General features: G+C 32.3%; 1 protein-coding gene across 1 annotated transcript in view; it reads left to right on the top strand.

Moving 5' to 3' along the window:
- Window positions 1-23,862, top strand: part of ccbe1 (collagen and calcium binding EGF domains 1) — an 88,422-nt gene that overhangs the window by 46,241 nt on the left and 18,319 nt on the right. The window contains exons 3-8 of the mRNA XM_073825050.1: window positions 8,439-8,491; window positions 9,340-9,474; window positions 11,663-11,800; window positions 16,886-16,992; window positions 21,204-21,312; window positions 21,391-21,530. Coding sequence (XP_073681151.1) covers window positions 8,439-8,491; window positions 9,340-9,474; window positions 11,663-11,800; window positions 16,886-16,992; window positions 21,204-21,312; window positions 21,391-21,530 — 682 coding nt within the window. The remainder of the gene's footprint in view (window positions 1-8,438; window positions 8,492-9,339; window positions 9,475-11,662; window positions 11,801-16,885; window positions 16,993-21,203; window positions 21,313-21,390; window positions 21,531-23,862) is intronic.

Genomic DNA, 23,862 nt, shown 5'->3' with positions numbered 1-23,862 from the left:
GCGTCAAATCCACGCTCAGTGCCGCTAGCAACGCTACAACGCCACTGCTTTGGGGAGTGTCTAATTTAGGGCTGAGCACACCTCTGAAAAACAATGTTCACACCCTATTTATGTTCCATTGTCTTCTTTTAACGGCGGTTCGAAAAATAAACTGTAGCATATACTAACAACATGCAAAGTACATTTACTTTTGCCTGACTTTTTCAATAATATGTGATTTCAGCTCAGTAATCCACCAGTTTCGGAAACACGCGTCATAGTCTTTCTTTGCCAACTTCTCACACCGATTGGTTGTCGCCGGCGTTTTGCGCTCGAAATTTGCATAGAGTTGAGGAATGCCCAACCTTTTGACGCTGTCAGCTGCTCTCAACGCTTTCTTCGCGCCGCTTCCAATCCCAAAATGCACCACGCGACCGTTTACGCGCAACTTCCATATGAATGAATTGAAAACGCTCGCTTCGCCCCGCTCGCTACGTGCCAGTGTGAACGCACCGTAAGTCTTCACTGCTTTCCTAACGATAAGAAGAGGAAAAAACAATGAGAAGATGCCTGTGGATGTCAAAAACTTCCTGAAGACCCGTGTCTTTTTTCTCTTCACTTTAGCTCTAATGCTTTGAGTCTTTTAGTCAACCACAGCTACTGAAAGAGCTTACAAATGGCAGAGACAAGAAACAGAAACTAGAAACTAGATGTGCTCAAACCATGTGTCATTTTTTGTATTTGTGTAGCACCTGCTGTTCTGAATATGCATTTGAATGATTTCCAGAGTTGAGAAGAAATGCATGTTATATAATCAGACTTTAATCTGCAAGTATTTTAATAATATTTTGTGGTATTTCTTTCACGTGTTGGAGCTTAATGTTGCACAACGTATCTCAGAAGCATGTGTCTGACTGCAATCATGAAGACTGGAGTAACTCTAAGAGGTCCTGGCATGAGAAATGGTCATCAGGGAAACTGATTCTTAAGATTCTGGCCTGCATCAGACTGTCAGGCTTTAAAAACACTGACAGACGCGCCACTATGGGGAGCGATTTAAAGGCTTCACGTTAATATGTGTCACGTTTTTAAACGCTAGTGCCATTGACCTTATCTTTAGAACAAAATCATGTTGTTTATTTCCACTGATTTTGTAATTTGCTGTTCATCTGTACATTGTTAAGAACACTTACCCAGCACAGTCTCTTGATTAGTTTTGTGTTTTTAAGCTTCTGAGATTAAACCAACGCTATGTCACACAGATAATATGAATCTGTGTAAGTAGCTCTAGACTATATAAGACCTCAGCACAGAACATCTGGGGTCGCTCAAGGCAAAATATTATAGCTCTTGTGAAGTTTCGTATATTTACATAGTTTTGGATTGTGTGATGTATACAGTAAAGTTTGATTCTGTGTTTGAACATTTCTGGCTCTGTTTAGGTCATTATGGGATTTGGTCCAGCTGGATTTCATGTTCTCCTATCCATTAAGACTCTATAATTTTTCATATTAATGATGCACATACTAATAAATTCTTTCATGCAGGGCAGATTTAGTTTTTGCATGCTTCATACTGCATCACATTCAATATACAGTTGAAGTCAAAAGTTTGCAGAATCTGCAAATATTTTACCAAAATAAGAGTACTGACCTGAATAAGAAATATTACATAAAAGATGTTTATAGTCCACAAGAGGAAATAATAGTTGAATTTATAAAAATGACCCTGTTCAAAAGTTTACATACACTTGATTCTTAATACTGTCTTGTTACCTGAATGATCCACAGCTGTGTTTTTTTCTTAGTGATAGTTGTTCATGAGTCCCTTGTTCGTCCTGAACAGTTAAACTGCCCGCTGTTCTTCAGAAAAATCCTTCAGGTCCCACAAATTTTTTGGTTTTTCAGCATTTTTGTATATTTGAACCCTTTCCAACAATGACTGTGGGATTTTGAGATCCATCTTTTCACATTGAGGACAACTGAGGGACTCATATGCAACTATTACAGAACGTTCAAACACTGACTGATGCTCTCGAAAGAAAAAACGATGCATTAAGAGCCAGGGGTGTAAACTTTTGAACAGAATGCAGATGTGTAAATTTTTTCTTATTTTGCTTAAATATCATATTTTGTTTATTTAGTACTGCCCTTCAGGAGCTACACAAGATACTTAAATGTTTCCCAGAAGACAAAATAAGTTAAATTTACCCTGATCTTCAAATTCAAAAGGTTTTCACCCCCCGGCTCTTAGTGCAATGTATTTTATTTTGGCGCATCAGTGAGCATTGGAACCTTTTGTAATAGTTGCAAATAAGTTAGTGTGAAAAGATGGATCTCAAAATCATACAGTCGTTGTTGGAACAGGTTCAAATACACAAAACTGCTGAAAATACAAGGAATTTGTGGGACCTGAAGGATTTTTCTGACGAACATCAGGCAGTTAATTGTTCAGGACAAACAAGGGACTCATGAACACATTATATAAAAAAAGCGAAACCTAATAATTGTACTCTTCTAATTATAAAATGTACCCAAAGTGTGGGTTTTATGTGTCTTTATTAAGTCATTTTTTACTAAATTAAATGAAAAGTCAAACCCTCAGACTATGGATATTTGTGAAGGCACCAGATGGATGGAAACCTGAGCGTAAACAGCTCAGAGAGTCAATAAACAAAGCTTTAAAAATATTTTTGGAAAGCTTACTCTGGCAGACACAGGTCCAGGGTCAGTTCTGGCTGCTCTCTCTATGCATTCTTCTCTGTTGAGTGTCGCGTGTTTGTTAAGATAGAGACATATCAAAGTTTGTGTATTTGTGGAGGATCAGGGTGGCTTTGGTGTCAGCATACTAGAAAAACAGAGATTTTCTATGTCTTTACTATCCTGCTGGATGTTTTTATGGAAGTTCTTTCATTTTTAGATTTTTGATTTTTCCTTTTGTTTTAATGGGACTATGCAAGAAGCAAGAGGTCTCCATTTCCACTTCATTTAATCTGATTGGCATTGAGGAGAAACGGTTGAGATGTTACACAGATCTCATCTGCATATGTTGCAAATTGACAACTGTGTTGTAACACATGCCATGTGCTGTTTATGCTTCTATAGCAGCGGTGTGCATATGCATGTGTGATCCTGGTTTGGTAGAGTGAATGTGACCCCCTAAGTGTCTGTGTGTACATGACTGCAAACATGCGTTGAAGTGTGAAAATCACCTTCAAACCGTTCTGCTCTCACACCCATCATCACCTCCCACAGCAGGAGATTTGTGCCTCTTCAGCCCTCCTCTTTCACTTCTCAATGCTTCCTCCCCACAGATTCTCTCAGTTTCTGATGTTTTTCAGCATGTTAATATGAGTTACGGCACTTGTGCGGCACTGCACAGTTGATTTTACAGCTCTGCGTTTTAGAATGGGTCTTTTTGAGTTTATAAATTGAGATTCTGAAAATAAATAAATAAAACAATGTTTATACATGCTATATACAGTTGAAGTCAAAAGTTTACATACACCTTTCAGAATCTGCCAAATGTTAATTGTTTTACAAAAGGGTTCATTCAAAATGCATGCTATTTTTTATTTAGTACTGACCTAATTAAGATATTTTACATAAGATATACATATAGTCCACAAGATATATCCACAATAATAATTTAATTTAAAAAAATGACCCTGTTCAAAAGTTTACATACACTTGATTCGTAATAGTGTGTTGTTACCTGAATGATCCACAGCTGTTTTTTTGTTTTTTTTTTGTGATAGTTGTTTATGAGTCCCTTGTTTGTCTTGAACAGTTTAACTGCCTGCTGTTCTTCAGAAAAATCCTTCAGGTCCCACAAATTCTTTGGTTTTCAGCATTTTTTTGTATTTGGACCCTTTCCAACAATGACTGTATGATTTTGAGATCCATCTTTTCACACTGAGGACAACTGAGAGACTCATATGCAACTATTACAGAAGGTTCAAATGCTCACTAATGCTCCAGAAGGAAAAACAATGCATTAAGAGCCGGGGGGTTAAATTTTTTGAACAGAATGAAAATGTTTACATTTTAGTATTTTTTTTATTTATTTAGTACTGCCCTTCAGAAGCTACAGAAGATAGTTACATGTTTACCAGAAGACAAAATAAGTTATTTTTACCCTGATCTTCAAATTCAAAAAGTTTTCACCCCTGGCTCTTAATACCTCGTCTTTCCTTCTGAAGCATCAGTGAGCATTCTGACCTTCTGTGATGGTTGCATATGAGTCCCTCAGTTGTCTACAGTGTGTAAAGATGGATCTTAAAATCATACAATCATTGTTGGAAAGGGTTCAAATATACAAAAATGCTGAAAAACCAAAGAATTTGTAGGACCTGAAAGATTTTTCTGAAGAACAGCAGCCAGTTTAATTGTTAAGAATCAAGTGTACGTAAACTTTTGAACGGGGTCATTTTTATACATAAAACATTTTATACATTTTTTCTTGTGGGCTATATGTAAACATTTTTTATGTGAAATATCTTATTCAGGTCAGTACTAAATAAAAAAATTACATGCGTTTTGTATGATCCCTCTTATTTTGGTAAAATAATTAACATTTTGCAGATTCTGCAAGGTGTATGTAAACTTTTGACTTCAACTCTAGGGTTCTTTTAATTGGCTAAATGTTATTTTGGAGTTTTTTTATATGTATAGGTTCATAAAAGAGTAAAAATGCATTTATTTATTGCTTAGAGTTATTTAAAGCATTAGCACATTAATAAATGGCTATTATGTCATTACAGTTCTAATTCTTTCGCATCATAACTATCGAATCAGAAAATATATCGCTATGGAATCAAACTTTAAAATCACATTTGAACCTTCATTAGGAGTCTAGAAAGGGACAAACACCCAGAGTCTGTGTGTCAGCAGCCTGAATGCTACAGGTTCTTGTTAGCGTGGGAAAATGCTTTATCCTGGAGGGAACTCCAAAGACACACATTAGTTCTGGGCAACATAGAGCAGAAAAAATGGTGTGGGGTGTGGAAAGACTGCAAGTCTCTCTGAAAACAAGCTAATAAAGTCAGTTCAAGTCTATTAACTTTAATGCCAAGTTGTGGTTCATGATTATTCTTTAATTATCAGTGCTTTCTCCCCTCCTTAATCAAAATTTTAATATTTACATTTTGCACTTTCATTTCCGTAAAGGAATTTCATATGGTTTCATGTAGTTGAAGTCTCATATTACGTGTAGTTATTATTTTTTCAAGATTTAAAGATACACATGGTGTCCCTTAATATTGGAGGGTTTATGTTTTTTTTTTCAGGTTTGTGTGTGTGAGAGTGATTGTAGATCTTTATATATTCATCTCGAACATCAAAGAAACCAATAAAGTTTTCCTATGTGAATCAGACCACCAAAACAAATCCCATGATTCAAACCATACCAGCCCGCCGTAGCCCACATCAGACCCCTTACGCCGTCTGTGGCTATAAAAGCGATTGCATGGAAATATATTAGCTGTTTATGTTCTTATTAACTTGTAAACCAATGCATTTAATTGTTTAACATGCTGATATACTTTTTAATATGCGCCATTTAGGCATTGTTGATCAGTTTGCTTCCAGATTAAACCAACAGAGCTTACTTTGGCAGACTAGACAAAACAGTTCCACAAAGTTTGTGAGTAATACTGTTGGAAAGGATATCACCATTACTTAATATCCAAATTCCATTTCCCCCGTTGTATTTTTAGTTTTTAGTTTTTTGAGAACATTTGGGAATCATTGTAGCATAGTGTTGAAATGAATCATCTCTGTTAGTTCTTGTGAGTTGTTCCCTTGTCATTCCAAAAGAGGAACATCTCCACGATGACCACTTAGAAAATGTTGGGGGAATATTATCATCTTACTTTGGAGGTGAGTTTTCCATCACTGTACAGAACACCTTTTTCCCCCCTTTGTCTGTCTCGTATTGCAGACATGGATTTCAAATTAAATACGATTAGGAAAAGCACAAAAACAGAAGAGTGACATTAATAATTCATGCAAGTTTGTTTCGGTCTGGATTAAGGCCACTGTTTTGTCATTTCTTAGGCAAGCATTGCTATTATCATAGCTCATCCGTTCACTTGTGGGTTTAAAAAACCCCAAAACCCTGTGCGTGACTCATCCCAGCCTGTTCGTGCTACAGACATGAATGATACCTCATAACACTTTTCTAAGCACTTTTGGTTTACTGGCAGATTATTAAAACAGGCAAAGGAAAAAAAATATGATTAGATTTTAAGAAATGGGCCAGTATGCAACTATGCAGCAACTAACCCAGGAATCCCATCCAACCACATTCATTGCTGTTCAAAAATGTGTTTTATTTTATTTCTTATGCTCACCAAGGTTGCATTTATTTGTTTAAAGGGATAGTTAAGCCAAAAAATGAAAATCCTGGCATTATTTACTCATCCTCATGTCGTTCCAAACCCGTAAGACCTTCATCTACGGAACACAAATTAAGATATTTTCGAGAAATCCAAAAGCTCTCTGACCCTGCATAGACAGCAACGCAACTAACACATTCAAGACCCAGAAAGGTAGTAAGGACAATGTTAAAATAGTCCATGTGACATCAGTTCAACCTTAATTTTATGAAGCTACGAGAATACTTTTTGTGTGCAAAGAAATCAAGATAAACGACTTTATTCAGCAATTTCTGTCTTCGATGTGCATTCATCCAACATGCAACATCCTGCATCCATCCATACGGGCCTATTATAAATTATGTAACTTTTTTTTAAAAAAAGGGACATCGGACGCCCTTTTTTCCACATGAATGTCTTCATGAAATGTCTGCAACATACTTTGGTTAAAATTCCTCAATAGTCATGTAAAACACCATTTTTTTCCCTGTCAAAAACAGCTCTGTTCACAGCGACCCATTTTGGTGCATGGCTCTTTAAATGCTAATAAGCTCCTGCTCGCCCCGCCCCTCTTTTCTGTTTTTGTGTATTTGCTGGCACGTTACCATCAGAAACAAAACTAATCTACTGTGTTCTCAGTGGCTCTGATGACGGGAGAATTGAAGACTCTTATGTTGACTTTTACAGCCAACTACAAAACACCTGCATTGCTCACAAGACATTGTTGTCGCTATAGCTAGCGTACAACTAACTGAGGAAGGAAATATGCAAATACGGGACAATCCGTCAGCTTGATAATTGAGACTGTTTGGGTTTTGTGGGACTAAAAAAAACAAAGTGAATGGATTTTTATTACACTGCTAACACATTTCGGTTGAAGTCAAAAGTTTACATACACCTTGCAGAATCTGCAAAATGTTAATTATTTTACCGAAATAAGAGGGATCGTGTAAAATGCGTGTTATTTTTATTTAGTACTGACCTGAATAAGATACTTCACATAAAAGACGTTTACATATAATCCACAAAAGAAAATAGTAGCTGAATTTATAAAAATGACACCGTTCAAAAGTTTACATACCCTTGATTCTTAATACCGTGTTGTTTTTTTGTTTAGTGATAGTTGTTTCATGAGTCCGTTGTTTGTCCTGAACAGTTAAACTGCCTGCTGTTCTTCAGAAAAATCCTTCAGGTCCCACAAATTCTTTGGTTTTCCAGCATTTTTCTGTATTTGAACCCTTTTCAACAATGACTGTATGATTTTGAGATCCATCTTTTCACACTGAGGACAACTGAGGGACTCATATGCAACTAATACAGAAGGTTTAAATGCTCACTGATGCTCCAGAAGGAAAAACCATGCATTAGAGCCAGGGGTGAAAACTTTGAATTTAAAAATCAGGGTTAAATTTAATTTATTGTGTCTTCTGGGAGACATGTAAGTAGCTTCTGAAGGGCAGTACTAAATGAAAAAATATGATATTTGGGCAAAATAAGAAAAATGTACACATCTTCATTCTGTGCAAAAGTTTTCACCCCCTGGCTCTTATTGCACCGTGTTTTCTTCTAAAGCATCAGTGAGTGTTTGAACCTTCTGTAATAGTTGCATATGAGTCCCTCAGTTGTCCTCAGTGTGAAAAGATGGATCTCAAAATCCCAGTCATTGTTGGAAAGGGTTCAAAATACACAAAAATGCTGAAAAAACAAAAAAATTGTGGGACCTGAAGGACTTTTCTGAAGAACAGCAGGCATTTTAACTGTCCAGGACAAACAAGTGACTCATGAACAAATTAAAAAAAAAACAGCAGCTGTGGATCATTCAGGTAACAACACAGTATTAAAAATCAAGTGTATGTACAGTATTATTTTCTCTTGTGGACTAAATGTATTTTTTTTTTCTGTGAAATATCTTATTCAGGCCAGTACTAAATAAAAAATAACCTCTTATTTTGGTAAAATAACATTTTGCAGATTCTGCAAGGTGCATGTAAACTTTTGACTTCAACTGTATATGCAAACACAGCAAGTTTTGCGCAATTCTAAAGAATATCTAAAATTTATTTTCATAACTTCTCTCTTTCAGAAAGAAGTGCTGTGAAGGTTTTAAGTTTGTGCTGGGACAGTGTATTCCAGAAGGTAAGATCTCTTTCCCTCGCTCTCTTTCTTTCCCCAGATTGGACTCCTCTGGGTTGAATTTGCTCTGATATTTCTGGTGTTTTCCCTCGTCTCCCATTAGCGTTCTAAACAAAATCATTCCTGTTGGAAACCACTCAGCTGGTGCTTTTAATGTTGTTTTAACATTTCCAGCACACCTTAAAAAGCTTGGCAGAGTTTCCCCACCCGTAACGATCGCTTGATTACCTCGTGTGTATTTTTATAGTGGGAACAGGTCTGTATATTAGCTTATGAATACAGTAATATACTTCTCGATCTTTGGTTGAGGGGTTCAAACCACTAACGAGTTTTTACTCGTAACTGTCAAATAAAAACATGCAGTTATATTGTCTGCTCTCTGCGGTTCGCCGTGCCACATCGAGACGGTGTATAGCGGTCCCTGGGACCCTTTGAGACAGTCTACAGTTTGTTTAGACTTTTTTCTTTTTCTCTGCTTCTCTGGTGTCCTTACCTGCCCTCTCTCTGCTGATGAGAAACACAAAATGTAAGGGTTGAGAATGGACACATATTTCTCTGACTCACATGGCGCTCCATGCTGTGTCTGAGATGGTTTGGCTCTTCCAGGAGAAACCGTGGAATCGGGAAAAGATGCGAGAGTTCTTGGGCTGGAACGGGCAATGCTGGATTCCCAGACCTCAGTGTTTTGTTTTTATTATTATAATAAAGTTTAAGGGAAAAGATGTTTAAAGTAGCACATTTGCGTATGATTTGGGGAAATTATAGGTTTATGTCGGATTTGATTGTCTTGTGCTTTTCTCTCTCGCTGTGTTTACATGTGTTTGTTTGTGGGTTTGTCTTTGTATATGCAGACTATGATGTGTGCGCTGGCGCCCCATGTGAACAGCAGTGTACCGATCATTTTGGTCGTGTGGTGTGCACCTGTTACACCGGGTATCGCTATGACCGGGAGCGACATAGAAATCGAGAGAAACCGTACTGCCTGGGTAAGATTTGTGTACTTATTTGAGTGTGTCAAATGCATAGATGCACAATATTCCAGTGTTAGTCAGGGTTTGGCATTATTGCAAAAAATGTGCAACAACAAATGTGCAAATTCACAGGTGTGAATGCATCAGTCATAAACAAGAAAAAGTGATTATGATACCATACCATTGTGGCATAATTGTGTATGCTTTTTTTTGTGAGGTTCAAAGTGTACATTTACTCATTATATTTTATTTTTTTTAGTTTATGTATAATAAAAAATATAACACATAGTTCTATATACGTTCCCCTACTGTAAAATCATAGTTAATAAAATATGTACTAACTATGACTATGATTTAACAGTAGAACTATATATTATATTTTTATTATACAGAAGTTTTTGTAAACTTATATGAAGGAGTTTATTTATTTATTTATTTACAGTATAAAAAAAAACATAAAATAAAAATACAAATAAAATGGGTAAAATTGTATCAGTCATGTTTTTTATATTTGCATTATGTGAAATGTAATTATAATTGGATTATTAAAAATTTTACATGATGGATAGATTTTTACCAATTTTTTTTTTTTTTTCATGTGAATATTTAGAACATTTAGATTGATGGATATATTATTCAAATGTATATACATCAATTATTAATATAGTTATTAAATATTTATTACAGTTTATGTATAATAAAAATATTTTTCCTTCTGTAAAATCATAGATAGCCATAGTGTGTGTGTGTGTGTGTGTGTGTGTGTGTGTGTGTGTGTGTGTGTATGTATATATATATATATATATATATACAAATTTGTAAATGTAAATATTAAAAATAATATACTTATTAAAAAAGTAAAATGATTGATACATTTTTTACTCATTTTATTTGTATTTTTGTATAGTTATGATTTTTATAAAAAAAAAAGATTATGTATAAAAAAAAATATATATATATATAAATAAATATGTAAAATGTAAATATTAAAATGTAATATACGTTTTAAAAATGTAACATGTTTGATAAATTTTTACATTTTTTATTTTTAGATTTTTAGATTGTTTATACTGTGAATAAATAAAATAAACTCCTTCATACAAGTTTACAAAAATATAATATATGGTTCTATATTTTATCTACTGTAAAATCATAGATGGTCATAGTCTATATAAATGCAAATATGTAAAATGTAAATATAAAAATTTAATATAATTTTTAAAAATGTAACATGATTAATAGATTTATAACTATATGAATATAAAAAATATATATATTTTTAGATGGATTGAGATTATTAAAAATTATATACAGAAATTATTAATATAGTTATGTGTATATATACATATATACACATATACATACATATATATATATATATATATATATATATATATATATATACACACACACACAAATATGTAAAATGTAATGTAATTCAAATTAGATTAACAGATTTTTACCCATTTTATGTTTTTTATTTTTATGATTTTTATACTGTAAATAAATAATAAAATAAATTTCTCCTTCATACAAGTTTACAAAAACATGTATAAAAAATATATATATATTTCTATTTTTTTTCTAGTGTACAATCATAGTCACAGTTACTATATGTATACAAATATGTAAAATGTAAATATTAAAATATAATATATATTTTTATGTAATGACTGATAGATTTTTACCCATTATTTATTTATTTGTTTGTTTGTTTATTTATTTCATATGAATATTTGAAAAATGAATATACGTTGTTCCTACTGTAAAATCATATACAGTCATACTTTGTATATATCTAGAAAATTTGATTACCATGGAAGCTTTTTGTAAAAATCTTTTATTTTATTTTATTTTATTTTATTTTATTTTATTTTTCAAAAGAACACTTAAAAACGTATCACTTGTTTAAATTAGCAGGAATATTTAACAGTGTGGACCTGTTAGCGCCCTCTATGGGTCTCTATGTTTTTAATTCACAGGGTTGATCTCTCAATGCCACTTTAATAATAGCATGAGCGTTTCTTAAATGGTCTGACCTCCCAGACTGCTGAAGTGTTAAGATGATTCAATGGGAGTCAAATTTTGTTTCTCAGCCTGATCTGTCAGAAGCGCTCTATACTGCCTCAGGAGCGAACATCACGTCTTTTGCACTTTGCCAACTTTCCGTCCCTCACACTTTCACTCTCTGTTCTCGCGTCAGACATTGATGAATGTGCCAACAATAACGAGACGGTGTGCTCACAGATCTGTGTGAACACCCCCGGCAGCTACCGGTGTGAGTGCGAGAAAGGCTTCTACCTAGAGGATGATGGGAAAACATGCACCAAGGGTGAGCGAGGTGAGTGTATACTCTCTGGATCTTTGTTTGTCCTCCTTAGCAACACTCTTTCTTTTTGGTCTTTCTTCTGTGGTCTTTTGGGAGTTTCTCAGGCTTTTTTTGAATCTACAAACCCTGAAACTTTCATAAACACCTCTTTCGGGCAAAGCTTAATTGCTGAAATAACTGCTGTAGAGAGATCCAGTGAAATCATTGTTAACAGGGTAATGAATCAACTTGGCAGTCGTGTTTTTGTTATAAACTTAGATTTTCCGTGTTCTATATTAATCAGTTGTTTTTATTACATAATTCGCAATGCTTTAGCTTTTTCAGTTTGTGAGCCGCTTTCCTGTTAGAATCTGCTTTTGCAAATCTCAGTCCTGCTTTGATTCGCCCAATGCATTTCCAACAAACAACAGAAGGGGAGCATGGAAAGGCGAATCAGTGCGTTTTGAGGTTTTAAGTAGAGCACAAAAAACCAGACATATTCGTTTTCCTGTCTGGACCTGACCGTCCACAGATCTCTCCATCACACAGGTGTGAAAAGGATTGAGTGTGGTCTATAAAATGCTCTGACAGGTCATGGATGCATCATCCAGTTAAAACAGTGCAAACACAAAGAGAGATGTGCCGAAAATAAGGCTGGACGTAAAATGTAAATAAAATGTCTGTATCTGAATAATTGAAATATATATTACAATTTTTTCTACAATTATATATAAAACTTTATTTATTAGAAATATGTATTTATTTGTTTGTTTATTTATTTGTCATTTCATATGAATAATAAAAATACATATAATATTTAAATATTTATGGCAGTTTATATATACTAAAATATAAAATTCTGGTATTTATTAAACATTTAACATAAATATTCAGATGGATGGATGAATGGATGGATAGATAGATACAATTATTTAAAAAATATATTAATTTAGTAAAAATATTTATTTATTTATTTGCCACTTCATATGAATATTAAAAATTACATATAATATTTAAATAATTATGACAGGTAATATATAATAAATGAGTGTATATATAGTTATATAGTATATAGTTCTGGTTATTATTATTAAACATATAAAGTCACAAATATTCAGATAGATAAAATATGTATTTAGCATTTCATATGAATATTAAAAAATACATATCATATTTAAATGTGTATTTCTTTATTACAAATATTTATTTATTTATTTTCATTTTATATGAATATTAAAAATACAGAAATATTTAAATATTTATGGGAGTTTATATAAAATAATTCTGGTTATTATTAAACATTTATTATAAATATTTAGATAGAAAAATATAATTTCATGCGAATATAAAAAAATACATATATTTAAATATGTATTTATTTATTACTTTATTTATTTATGTATCATTTCATATGAATATTAAAAATACAGAAATATACAGAAATATTTAAATAATTATGGCAGTTTATATTCTGGTTATTATTAAACATTTATCATTAATATTCAGATAGATAGAAAAATATTTATTTAGTATTTCATATAAATATTAAAAAATACATTTCAAATTTAAGTATGTATTTATTTATTACTATATTTATTTATTGATCCTTTCATATGAATATTAAAAAGACGTATAATATTTTAATATGTATTTATTTATTACAAATATTTATTTATGTATCATTTCATATGAATATTAAAAATACAGAAATATTTAAATAATTATGGCAGTTTATATTCTGGTTATTATTAAACATTTATCATTGATATTCAGATAGATAGAAAAATATTTATTTAGCATTTCATATAAATATTAAAAAATACATTTCAAATTTAAGTATGTATTTATTTATTACTATATTTATTTATTTATCCTTTCATATGAATATTAAAAAGACGTATCATATTTAAATATGTATTTATTTATTACAAATAATTATTTATTAATCTTTTATTTAAATATTAAAAAACATAAATATACAGAAATATTTATGTGAGTATATATGTAATAAAATATATAATTCTGGTTATTATTACACAGATATCATAAATATTCAGATAGATAGAAAATATTTATCATTTCATATGAACATTAAAAATACATATCATATTAAATATGTATTGATTTATTATAAATATTTATTTATGTATCATTTCGTATGAATATTAAAAATACATAAATATATTATTTATAAAATATTTAGATATTTATGGAAGTTTATATATAATAAAATATATAATTCTGGTTATTATTAAACATTTAACATAAATATTCAGATACCTAGACAGATAGACAGAGAATTATTAAATATTTAGGGCCATTCATTTCATGTCAGTTATGGTTTAGCTCTTAATCTCCTCACTATTTACAAAAAATCCATTCTGCAGCCTCTTCTGCTTTGACACATTTATAAGACATTACTTCCTGCCTCCCTGCAGGAAGTCCACTGACCCATCGCGGTTAATGACTTGGGACACCAGCTAGCGGTTAGCATTAGCATCAATCACTCCTTCCTCTCCACTCCTCTGTCCATCTATCTTCTAGGCTTTCTTGTGGAGCGTATCAGTCTTTCAGAGTTTCCTGTCTGCTGTTTCCTCTCTTTTGGAGCGCAAAACAAGATGACCTTTCAGGGCATTCAGGGTTGCAACAATCCAGATGTACAAAAAAGGAATTCAGGGAATTCCAGACCACTGAGATTACAGTGCATGGATCAAATGAGGTTATCGGCCATGAGTCAAACTGAGCTGTAGGAGTCTTAAAGAGATTGTGATAGAACTCAGCAGACCTTTGGCAGGAATGACAGTGGCCATTACATTTCTGATCATTGTGACCTTGAGCAAGACTTCAGATCCCTGTTATAGGTTTGTGGCACAGTTTTATGGCAACTTTGGCTCTGTTTTAAAGCCTAGCGAGCCGTCAGGATGTCTACAGACTCTTGTAAGCTATTGATTTAGAACACTAGTCAACAGCCATATATGTCACATATTAGAGATTTTTCTTTTGGAGTGCACTTAAAGGGATAGTTCACCCACAACTGAAAATTCTGTCATTAATTACTCACCCTTATGTTGTTCCCAACCTGTAAGACCTTCGTTCATCTTCAGAACACAATTTGAGATATTTTAGATGAAATCCGAGAGCTTTCTGACCTGCATAGACAGCAATGCAACTGACACATTTAAGGCCCAGAAAGCAGTTAGGGTATTGAAAATAAAACGTTAAAAATATATTTAAACTTCTTATTCTAACATAAAATGTCTTTAAAGTGTTTTGGGCCTTTATGCTTTGGCACGGTATCTGTCAAACTAAAACCAAACAAACTAAAACTTTACAGTACAGTTGTTTTACAATATATGGCTATTACTGTCATTGTTGTTGTTGTTATAATTATTATTATAATCAGTTTTTTTGCCTTCTTAAAACACCAGAATGAATGTAGTTTAGATTGTGACAGTAAACCACAACTAAAAAGAGGGCTGAGTCCCCTTTAAAGTTGAGGTACAAGTCAATTCACTGACTTTTTTCTGACTTAAGTTTTCTTAGTTAAGAACATGGATTGGAGCTTTTAATTTTCTATAATCTTCATATCATGATATTATCATATCATGCAATTTTACATCCCTTGTAATTACAAAAATATTTAAAGACATGTTTACCCTAAATGCTTGTCAGCAAATTTGGCAGTAAACATATATTTCACACTTATAGTATTTCAACAACAATAAAAGGAATTAATTGAAATGACATACTTAAGCGAGTCGTAAAAAGTACATTTAACTAAATGTATTTCATATAAATTTAGACTATAATACATTTTAACTTAATTGTACGTAATATGCAATTATGTGTCTAAAAACACTAAATTCGGTTGACCCTTAAATATATTATTTCAAAATATATTATAACTCATTGCTCTTTTTAAAAGTAAGTTTCCAAAGTTTACATACACCTTGCAGAATCTGCAAAATGTTAATTATTTACCAAAATAAAAGGGATCATACAAAATGCATGTTATTTTTTATTTAAAACTGACCTGAATGAGATATTTCACATAAAAGATGTTAACATGTAGTCCACAAGAGAAAATAATAGTTGAATTTATAAAAAGTGATCCAGTTCAAAAGTTTTCATACACTTGATTCTTAATACTGTGTTGTTACCTGAATGATCCACAGCTGTTTTTGTTTTGTTTGTTTAGTGATAGTTGTTCATGAGTCCCTTGTTTGTCCTGAACAGTTGCCCTGACCGCTATTCTTCAGAAAAATCCTTCAGGTCCCACAAATTCTTTGATTTTTTTTTTTTAGCATTTTTGTGTATTTGAACCCTTTCCAGCAATGATTGTATGATTTTTAGACCCCTCTTTTCACACTGAGGACAACTGATGGACTCATATGCAACTATTACAGAAGGTTCAAACACTCACTAATGCTCCAGAAGGGAAAAAAATGCATTAAGCTGGGGAGCTGGGGGTGAAAACTTTTGAATAGAGTGGAGATGTGTACATTTTTCTTATTTTGCCTAAATATCATATTTTTTTCATTTAGTACTGCCCTTCAGAGGCTGCATAAGATAGTTACGTGTTTCCCAGAAGACAAAATAAGTTAAATTTACCCTGATCTTCAAATTCAAGGTTTTCATCTCTTAATGCATTGTGTTTCCTTCTGGAGCATCAGTGAGTGTTTGAACCTTCTGTAATAGTTGCATATGAGTCCCTTAGTTGTCCTCAGTGTGACAAGATGGATCTCAAAATCATACAGTCATTGTTGGAAAGGGTTCAAATACACAAAAATGCTGAAAAACCAAAGGTCTAACTGTTCAGGACAAACAATGGACTCATGAACAACTATCACTAAACAAAAAAAAAAAAACACAGCTATGGATCATTCAGGTAACAACACAGTATTAAGAATCAAGTGTATGTAAACTTTTGAACTGGATCACTTTTTATAAATTCAACTATTATTTTCTCTTGTGGACTAAACTTCTTTTATGTGAAATATCTTATTCAGGTCAGTACTATCCCTTTAATTATGTGTACTGATAATCAACAGTTTATTGACATTTTAATTTTGTCCAACAACCTTCCTTAAGTTCCACATTCATGTTGTTTCCTTCCAGCTCCGCTGTTTGAGAAATCCGACAACGTCATGAAAGAGAGAACGTGCTCGGCCACGTGTGAAGACTTCCATCAGATGAAGATGACCGTTCTCCAACTCAAACAGAAGGTACCCTATTCCAGTTTCACCTGCAGGGCTTATTCGCTAAAACAAGCAGCAGATTTCCTTTTATATGCATGTTCTCATTCTTATACGTGAGTCGACCCCACAAGAACCTACCTGCCAATGTTTCACGAGCAAGTCGGACTCAGGTTATACAAGTCTTCAGGGATATGTTGGTGACTTTATAGGCAAAATAAAAAGCGCTAAAACACGGGCCGAGCGGCTGAGCGATCTGATGGTGTGACTTATGTCTGTCCTTGCTGCAGGCTAGTAAATCACGGTGAGCGCAGTGATGCGGTTTAGACGGGCTGAGGGCGCAGAGTCCGTGTTCTGCAGTCAAAGCGAGACTGTCAACAAATCCACTCAGCACCCTCATGGTCGCACCGTGATATATAGCTCTTGTGCGTGTGGTCCAGCAGACTATGAGGGAAAAGACTGAGAGTAAAAAATGTGGTGAACTAGTAAGAGTGAAGCAAGGTTTATGGTTCTCTGAGAAGGTGACACAAAAACATTGATATGATTGTTACAAATATTTTTATCTGACCGTTGTTTTAATTCCCCCCCCCCCTCCAATTAAATTAAATTATTAATTTAATTGGAATTAAATTAATACTATTATATAATATATTATTATATAATATTTCATATATATATATATATATATATATATATATATATATATATATATATATATATAATATGAATATGTCACATCTTAATGCAGTTCTTCTCCATATCATTTATAGTGACATGTTTGTCAAAAAACAAATCCATACTTTTTTCTTTTTTTTTTAAGTAATCAATTTGGCTTGTGTTCTTTAATCATGCATTTACATTTATTCTTTTTTTATTTTTATTGTTTCCATATTTTATTTTGTTTTTATTGTTTTTATTTCTTATTTTAATTTTACATTTTATATTTTATATAAATTGTAAATGTATGTGACTTTAATATTTTATTGTTTTATTTCATTTTTATCATTTTTATTTTACTTTTTCCATTTTTTATTTAATTTTCCATTTTTATATTTTATTCATTTGGCATTTTCTTTTTCTTTTTTCTTTTTCTTTTATGTATTTTATTGTTTTATTTTATTTTAATTTGACTTTTTCCATTTTTATTTTATATTCCATTTTTATTTGATTATTTTTGTAATTTTATTTTCCATATTTTCTTTTATTTTGTTTTGTTTTATTTTTAATTATTATATAATTTTATTTGTATTGTGTTTCATTTTCTTTTTATGTTATGTATTTTATAGTTATATTTAATTTTTTATCATTTTTATTTTATTTTTTTACATTTTTTATTTTATTAATTTGTAATTTTATTTTCCATATTTTATTTTATTTTGTTTTTTTAATTTTTATTGTATTTTATTTTTATTTTATGAATTTTGTTGTTGTATTTCTTTTTTCATATTTTACTTTTTCCATTTTTTACTTTTTCCATTTTTCTTTAATTTTCCATTTTTATATTTTATTAATTTGTCATTTTATTTTTCATATTTTCATTTTACTTTTCATATTTTCTTTTGTTTTATTTATTTTTATTTTTCATATTTTATTTAATTTTCATTTAATGTATTTTATTGTTTTATTTCATTTTTATCATTTTTATGTTCTTTATGTTTTTCATATTTTCTTTTATTTAATTTTTTTTGTATTGTACTATATTATTTTATTGTATTTTAATTTATTTTATGCAATACAAGCTTAGTTAAAATTAATCCATGAAAAAAATATAAATTATATATAAAAATTGAATAGGACGTTTTTTGTTTTTTTTTTCTTTTGGAAAGAAATAATACTTTTTATTCAGTAAGGATGCGTTAAATAGATCAAAAGTGACTGTAAAGACATAATAATGCTACAAAAGATTTCCATTTAAAATAAATCCTGTTGTCTCAAACTTTTTAAAATAAAATAAAATTCCAGGAGAAATAAATTACATTCTCAAATATATTTTAAAAAAGAAAAAGCATTTGTGAGCATTAGTAACATCTTCAACATTAAAAACTGTTCAAAAAGTCTGTAATACTAAATAATATCAGTACACAAATGTAAGTCAAATTCTGAATGTACTAGTTTAGTGTAAAGAGTATTGCATTCTTACTAAATCACTTATTTATGAGATTTAAAGACTGTTAGAAGTATGCTTTAGAGGCCAGCTTACTTATGTAGGCTTTTGACTGCTAAGTTTTCTAGGTTTTGGAACAGAACTGTAATGTTTTTAGTTCAACTGCAGATCTTTTATTCAAAATGGACTGTTTTTCACGGCACATAATTCAGTTCATCTCTGGAGGCATCGTAAGTGGTTGACGTTGGCACTCGAAGCAACATGGAATTGAAATATGTGCAGTCCAAAGAACCAGACACAAATCAAAACCAGAAACAATTACAAATGAGATTTAAATTGCTTGCAAAGGGCTGGACACAGACACTTACACAGATTTATGCGCTAGGCCTAGGGCTGTATCTACTGTGTGTGGCGAGACCTCAAAGGTCTGTGTGTGTGCCGATGTCCAGAGCTCAGAGGTTAGCAGGTAATGGATACTTCCAGTAAGTCCTTTGAAGTGAAATATTCAGCAAAGAGCGCTTGTAAAAGACAGGCACTGATCTCAGTCCATGCACCAAGTTAAATAATTCAGAGATTTCCTGTTTCTGCAAACAGATGTTACGGTTTGTAGATCAGATTTCATGCTCACGTTACTTTGGTTTAAATTATAATTCTTTTATCTACCTTGCAATATTGCATATTTGGCCATTCCCACCTGTCAAATGATTAGTAGTGTCCTTAGACATTTTCTTAAAGGAATAGTTTGACCAGATTTACTCACCGTTATGTTACTGAATATGTCACCTCTTAACGCAGTTCTTTTGCATGTGAAACCATTGACAGTGGCATATCTGTCGAAAAATCCATAGCATTTTAAAAAGTTGTCTATTTGGCTTGTCCTCTTTATTCCTAAGTCATGTATTTATTAATTACCTTATTTTTATTTTTATATTTATTGTTTTTGTTGTATTTTAATACTTCATATTTGTTTAATTTTATTTAATTTTATTTTTTTTCTTTATTTATTATTTTTATTTAATTTTATTTTACATTATAATTTTAAAAAATAATTTGCCATTTTAACTTAATCTAATTTAATAATCTTTTCATATAGAATTTTTATAATTTTACTTTTTCCATATTTTAATTTTTTTTCTATTTTATTTAATTTATAATTTTTTGTCATTTTATTTTATTTTATTTTTTATTTAATTTTATTTAATTGAAGATTCTAATTATGTTTATTTTTATTTATGTTACTATTTTATTTATGTCATTTTATTTTATTTTTCCTTTTATTTTATTTTTCATTTTGTTTAATTTGTCATTTTATTTATTTATTTTTATTTCATTTAATGTAATTTCACTGAAGATTCTAATAACTATACTTTTTTTATTTATGGGTTACTATTCCTGTAATTTTATTTTATTTGTCATTTTATTTATTTCTTTTTTTCATTCCATTTTATTTCATTTTACTTAATTTCATGAAAGATTCCAATGACATTTATTTTTATTTATGTGTTACTATCTCTGTCATTTTATTTTTTGTCATTTTATTTTATGTAATATGTCATTTTATTTTGTTTTGTTTTATTTGTCATTTTATTTATTTTATTATTTTAATGACATTTATTTTTATTTATGGGTTACTATTCCTATCATTTTATTTTATTTTTCATTTAATTTTATATAATTTGTCTTTTATTTTTTTTTTTTTCATTTTATTTTATTTGTCATTTTATTTATTTCATTTTATTTAAGTTTTCATTTTATTTTATTTATTTAATACTGTATGTCATTTCATTTTATTTGTCAATTTATTATAGTTTAATTCATCGTTTTATTATAGATTTTTTTTTATTTGTCATTTAATTTTATTTTATTTGTCATTTTATTTGATTTATTTTTAATGAATTTGTCATTTTATTACATTTCATTGAAGATTCTTACCACAAAGAAATAAGATTTTAACTTTGGATCGGCATAAGAGGGAGCAAATAATGACATTTATTTTCATTTATGTGTCACTATTCCTGTAAAACTGAGCTTCAGAGCCAAACAAATCATGCATGCTATGTTTTTGTTAAGTCTTTTCTAGTCCGATTGTGCATAGTCATCCCTGAATTATTTTTGTGTTTTGTTTAACTCTCCTCAGATCGCCTTGTTGCCGAGCAACACAGAGATCAATAAACAAATGACCAATGAAAAAATGATAATGCCACACTCATTCTTACCTGGACCTCAAGGGCCACCTGGGCCTGCAGGTGAGCTTTGTCAATAAGCTGCTTATTATTCCCAGTGCCATTCTTCTGTAAACCTGCCACTTTTTGTGTCTCTCTCAGGGAGCCCAGGACCCAAAGGATCCCCTGGTTCCCCAGGACAGATGGGGTCACCAGGCATGCCTGGTCCTAGAGGTGACATGGGGCCCATGGGACCCTCCCCAGACCTGTCACATATCAAACAAGGACGGCGTGGCCCAGTGGTGCGTACCAATCTTCATAAGTAACCAAAACACTGTTGTCATCAGTATCTAAAGGGTCAGATTTGAGGACTTATGTGCTCTAGTTCATCTATAATAGTTAATTAGTCTACAGTCGTGGCCAGAAGTTTTGAGAATGACACAAATATTAGTTTTCACAAAGTTTGCTGCTAAACTGCTTTTAGATCTTTGTTTCAGTTGTTTCTGTGATGTATTGAAATATAATCACAAGCACTTCATACGTTTCAAAGGCTTTTATCAACAATTACATGACATTTATGCAAAGAGTCAGTGTTTGCAGTGTTGGCCCTTCTTTTTCAGGACCTCTGCAATTCGACTGGGCATGCTCTCAATCAACTTCTGGGCCAAATCCTGACTGATAGCAACCCATTCTTTCATAATCACTTCTTGGAGTTTGTCAGAATTACTGGGTTTTTGTTTGTCCACCCGCCTCTTGAGGATTAACCACAAGTTCTCAATGGGATTAAGATCTGGGGAGTTTCCAGGCCATGGACCCAAAATTTCAACGTTTTGGTCCCCGAGCCACTTAGTTATCACTTTTGCCTTATGGCACGGTGCTCCATTATGCTAGAAAATGCATTGTTCTTCACCAAACTGTTGTTGGATTGTTGGAAGAAGTTGCTGTTGGAGGGTGTTTTGGTACCATTCTTTATTCATGGCTGTGTTTTTGGGCAAAATTGTGAGTGAGCCCACTCCCTTGGATGAGAAGCAACCCCACACATGAATGGTCTCAGGATGCTACTGTTGGCATGACACAGGACTGATGGTAGCGCTCACCTTTTCTTCTCCGGACAAGCCTTTTTCCAGATGCTCCAAACAATCAGAAAGAGGCTTCATCTGAGAATATGACTTTGCCCCAGTCCTCAGCAGTCCATTCGCCATACTTTTTGCAGAGGATCAATCTGTCCCTGATGTTTTTTTTGGAGAGAAGTGGCTTCTTTGCTGCCCTTCTTGACACCAGGCCATCTTCCAAAAGTCTTGGCCTCACTGTGCGTGCAGATGCGCTCACACCTGCCTGCTGCCATTCCTGAGCAAGCTCTGCACTGGTGGCACTCCGATCCCGCAGCTGAATCCTCTTTAGGAGACGATCCTGCCGCTTGCTGGATTTTCTTGGACGCCCTGAAGCCTTCTTAACAAGAATTGATCCTCTTTCCTTGAAGTTCTTGATGATCCTAGAAATTGTTGATTTAGGAGCAATCTTAGTAGCCACAATATCCTTGCCTGTGAAGCCATTTTTATGCAACGCAATGATGGCTGCATGCGTTTCTTTGCAGGTCACCAGGGTTAACAATGGAAGAACAATGATTTCAAGCATCACCCTCCTTTTAACATGTCAAGTCTGCCATTCTAACCCAATCAGCCTGACATAATGATCTCCAGCCTTGTGCTCGACAACATTCTCACCTGAATTAACAAAACGATTACTGAAATAATCTCAGCAGGTCCTTTAATGACAGCAATGAAATGCAGTGGAATGTTTTTTTCGGGATTAAGTTAATTTTCATGGCAAAGAAGGACTATGCAATTCATCTGATCACTCTTCATAACATTCTGGAGTATATGCAAATTGCTATTATAAAAACTTAAGCAGCAACTTTTCCAATTTCCAATATTTATGTAATTCTCAAAACTTTTGGCCACGACTGTATAAGCATCCAAGCTGATTGCACTACTTCATTAATTCTTAGTGTTTCGCTTGGGACACAGTGTAATGGTGTTGTTTCTCATTACCGATTGTCTCTGCCGCACCATTAAGCTCAATGAAGATAACTCTTAAAGCTTTGGCTCAGCGTCTGTTTTGTGACATCTGGGTGGCCTGTGGTTTACATTCTTTGATATCAGTCTCAATGGGTGTCCACGTTTATTATGATTTACTAAAGGATGTGCTAAAGCAGGTTCAAGGATGTAATGCAGAGGTTGCTCTGGAAATCTAGTTTCCTGCTAAGGTTTAGTTCTAGTAGTCATATAACACACAGACCTGTCATTGTTAAATGACCCTTGAGACCTTGAGTAAAGACCTGTTCACACCTGAAGGAGCTTAATGGTGTGAAAGTAAACAATATTTGCAAATATTATTTTTCTTTTGGAGTAGTCAACTTACTGGGGGTAATAAGACACTGTTTTCTGTTCAAAAGGATAGGCGATAGTTTTTTGTGTGTGAAAAGTTATCTTTTTATTTGTGTGTGTGTGTGTGTGTGTGTGTGTGTGTGTGTGTGTGTGTGTGTGTGTGTGTGTGTGTGTGTGTGTGTGTGTGTGTGTGTGTGTGTGTGTGTGTGTAGGTGGTCTAGGTGGTGGATATAAGCTAAAATATCAA

This window comes from Garra rufa, chromosome 19, assembly GCF_049309525.1.
Source record: "Garra rufa chromosome 19, GarRuf1.0, whole genome shotgun sequence".
Lineage (NCBI taxonomy): Eukaryota > Metazoa > Chordata > Actinopteri > Cypriniformes > Cyprinidae > Garra > Garra rufa.
The sequence above is the reverse complement of the archived record's forward strand: the minus strand, read 5'-3'. Positions and strand labels throughout refer to the sequence as shown.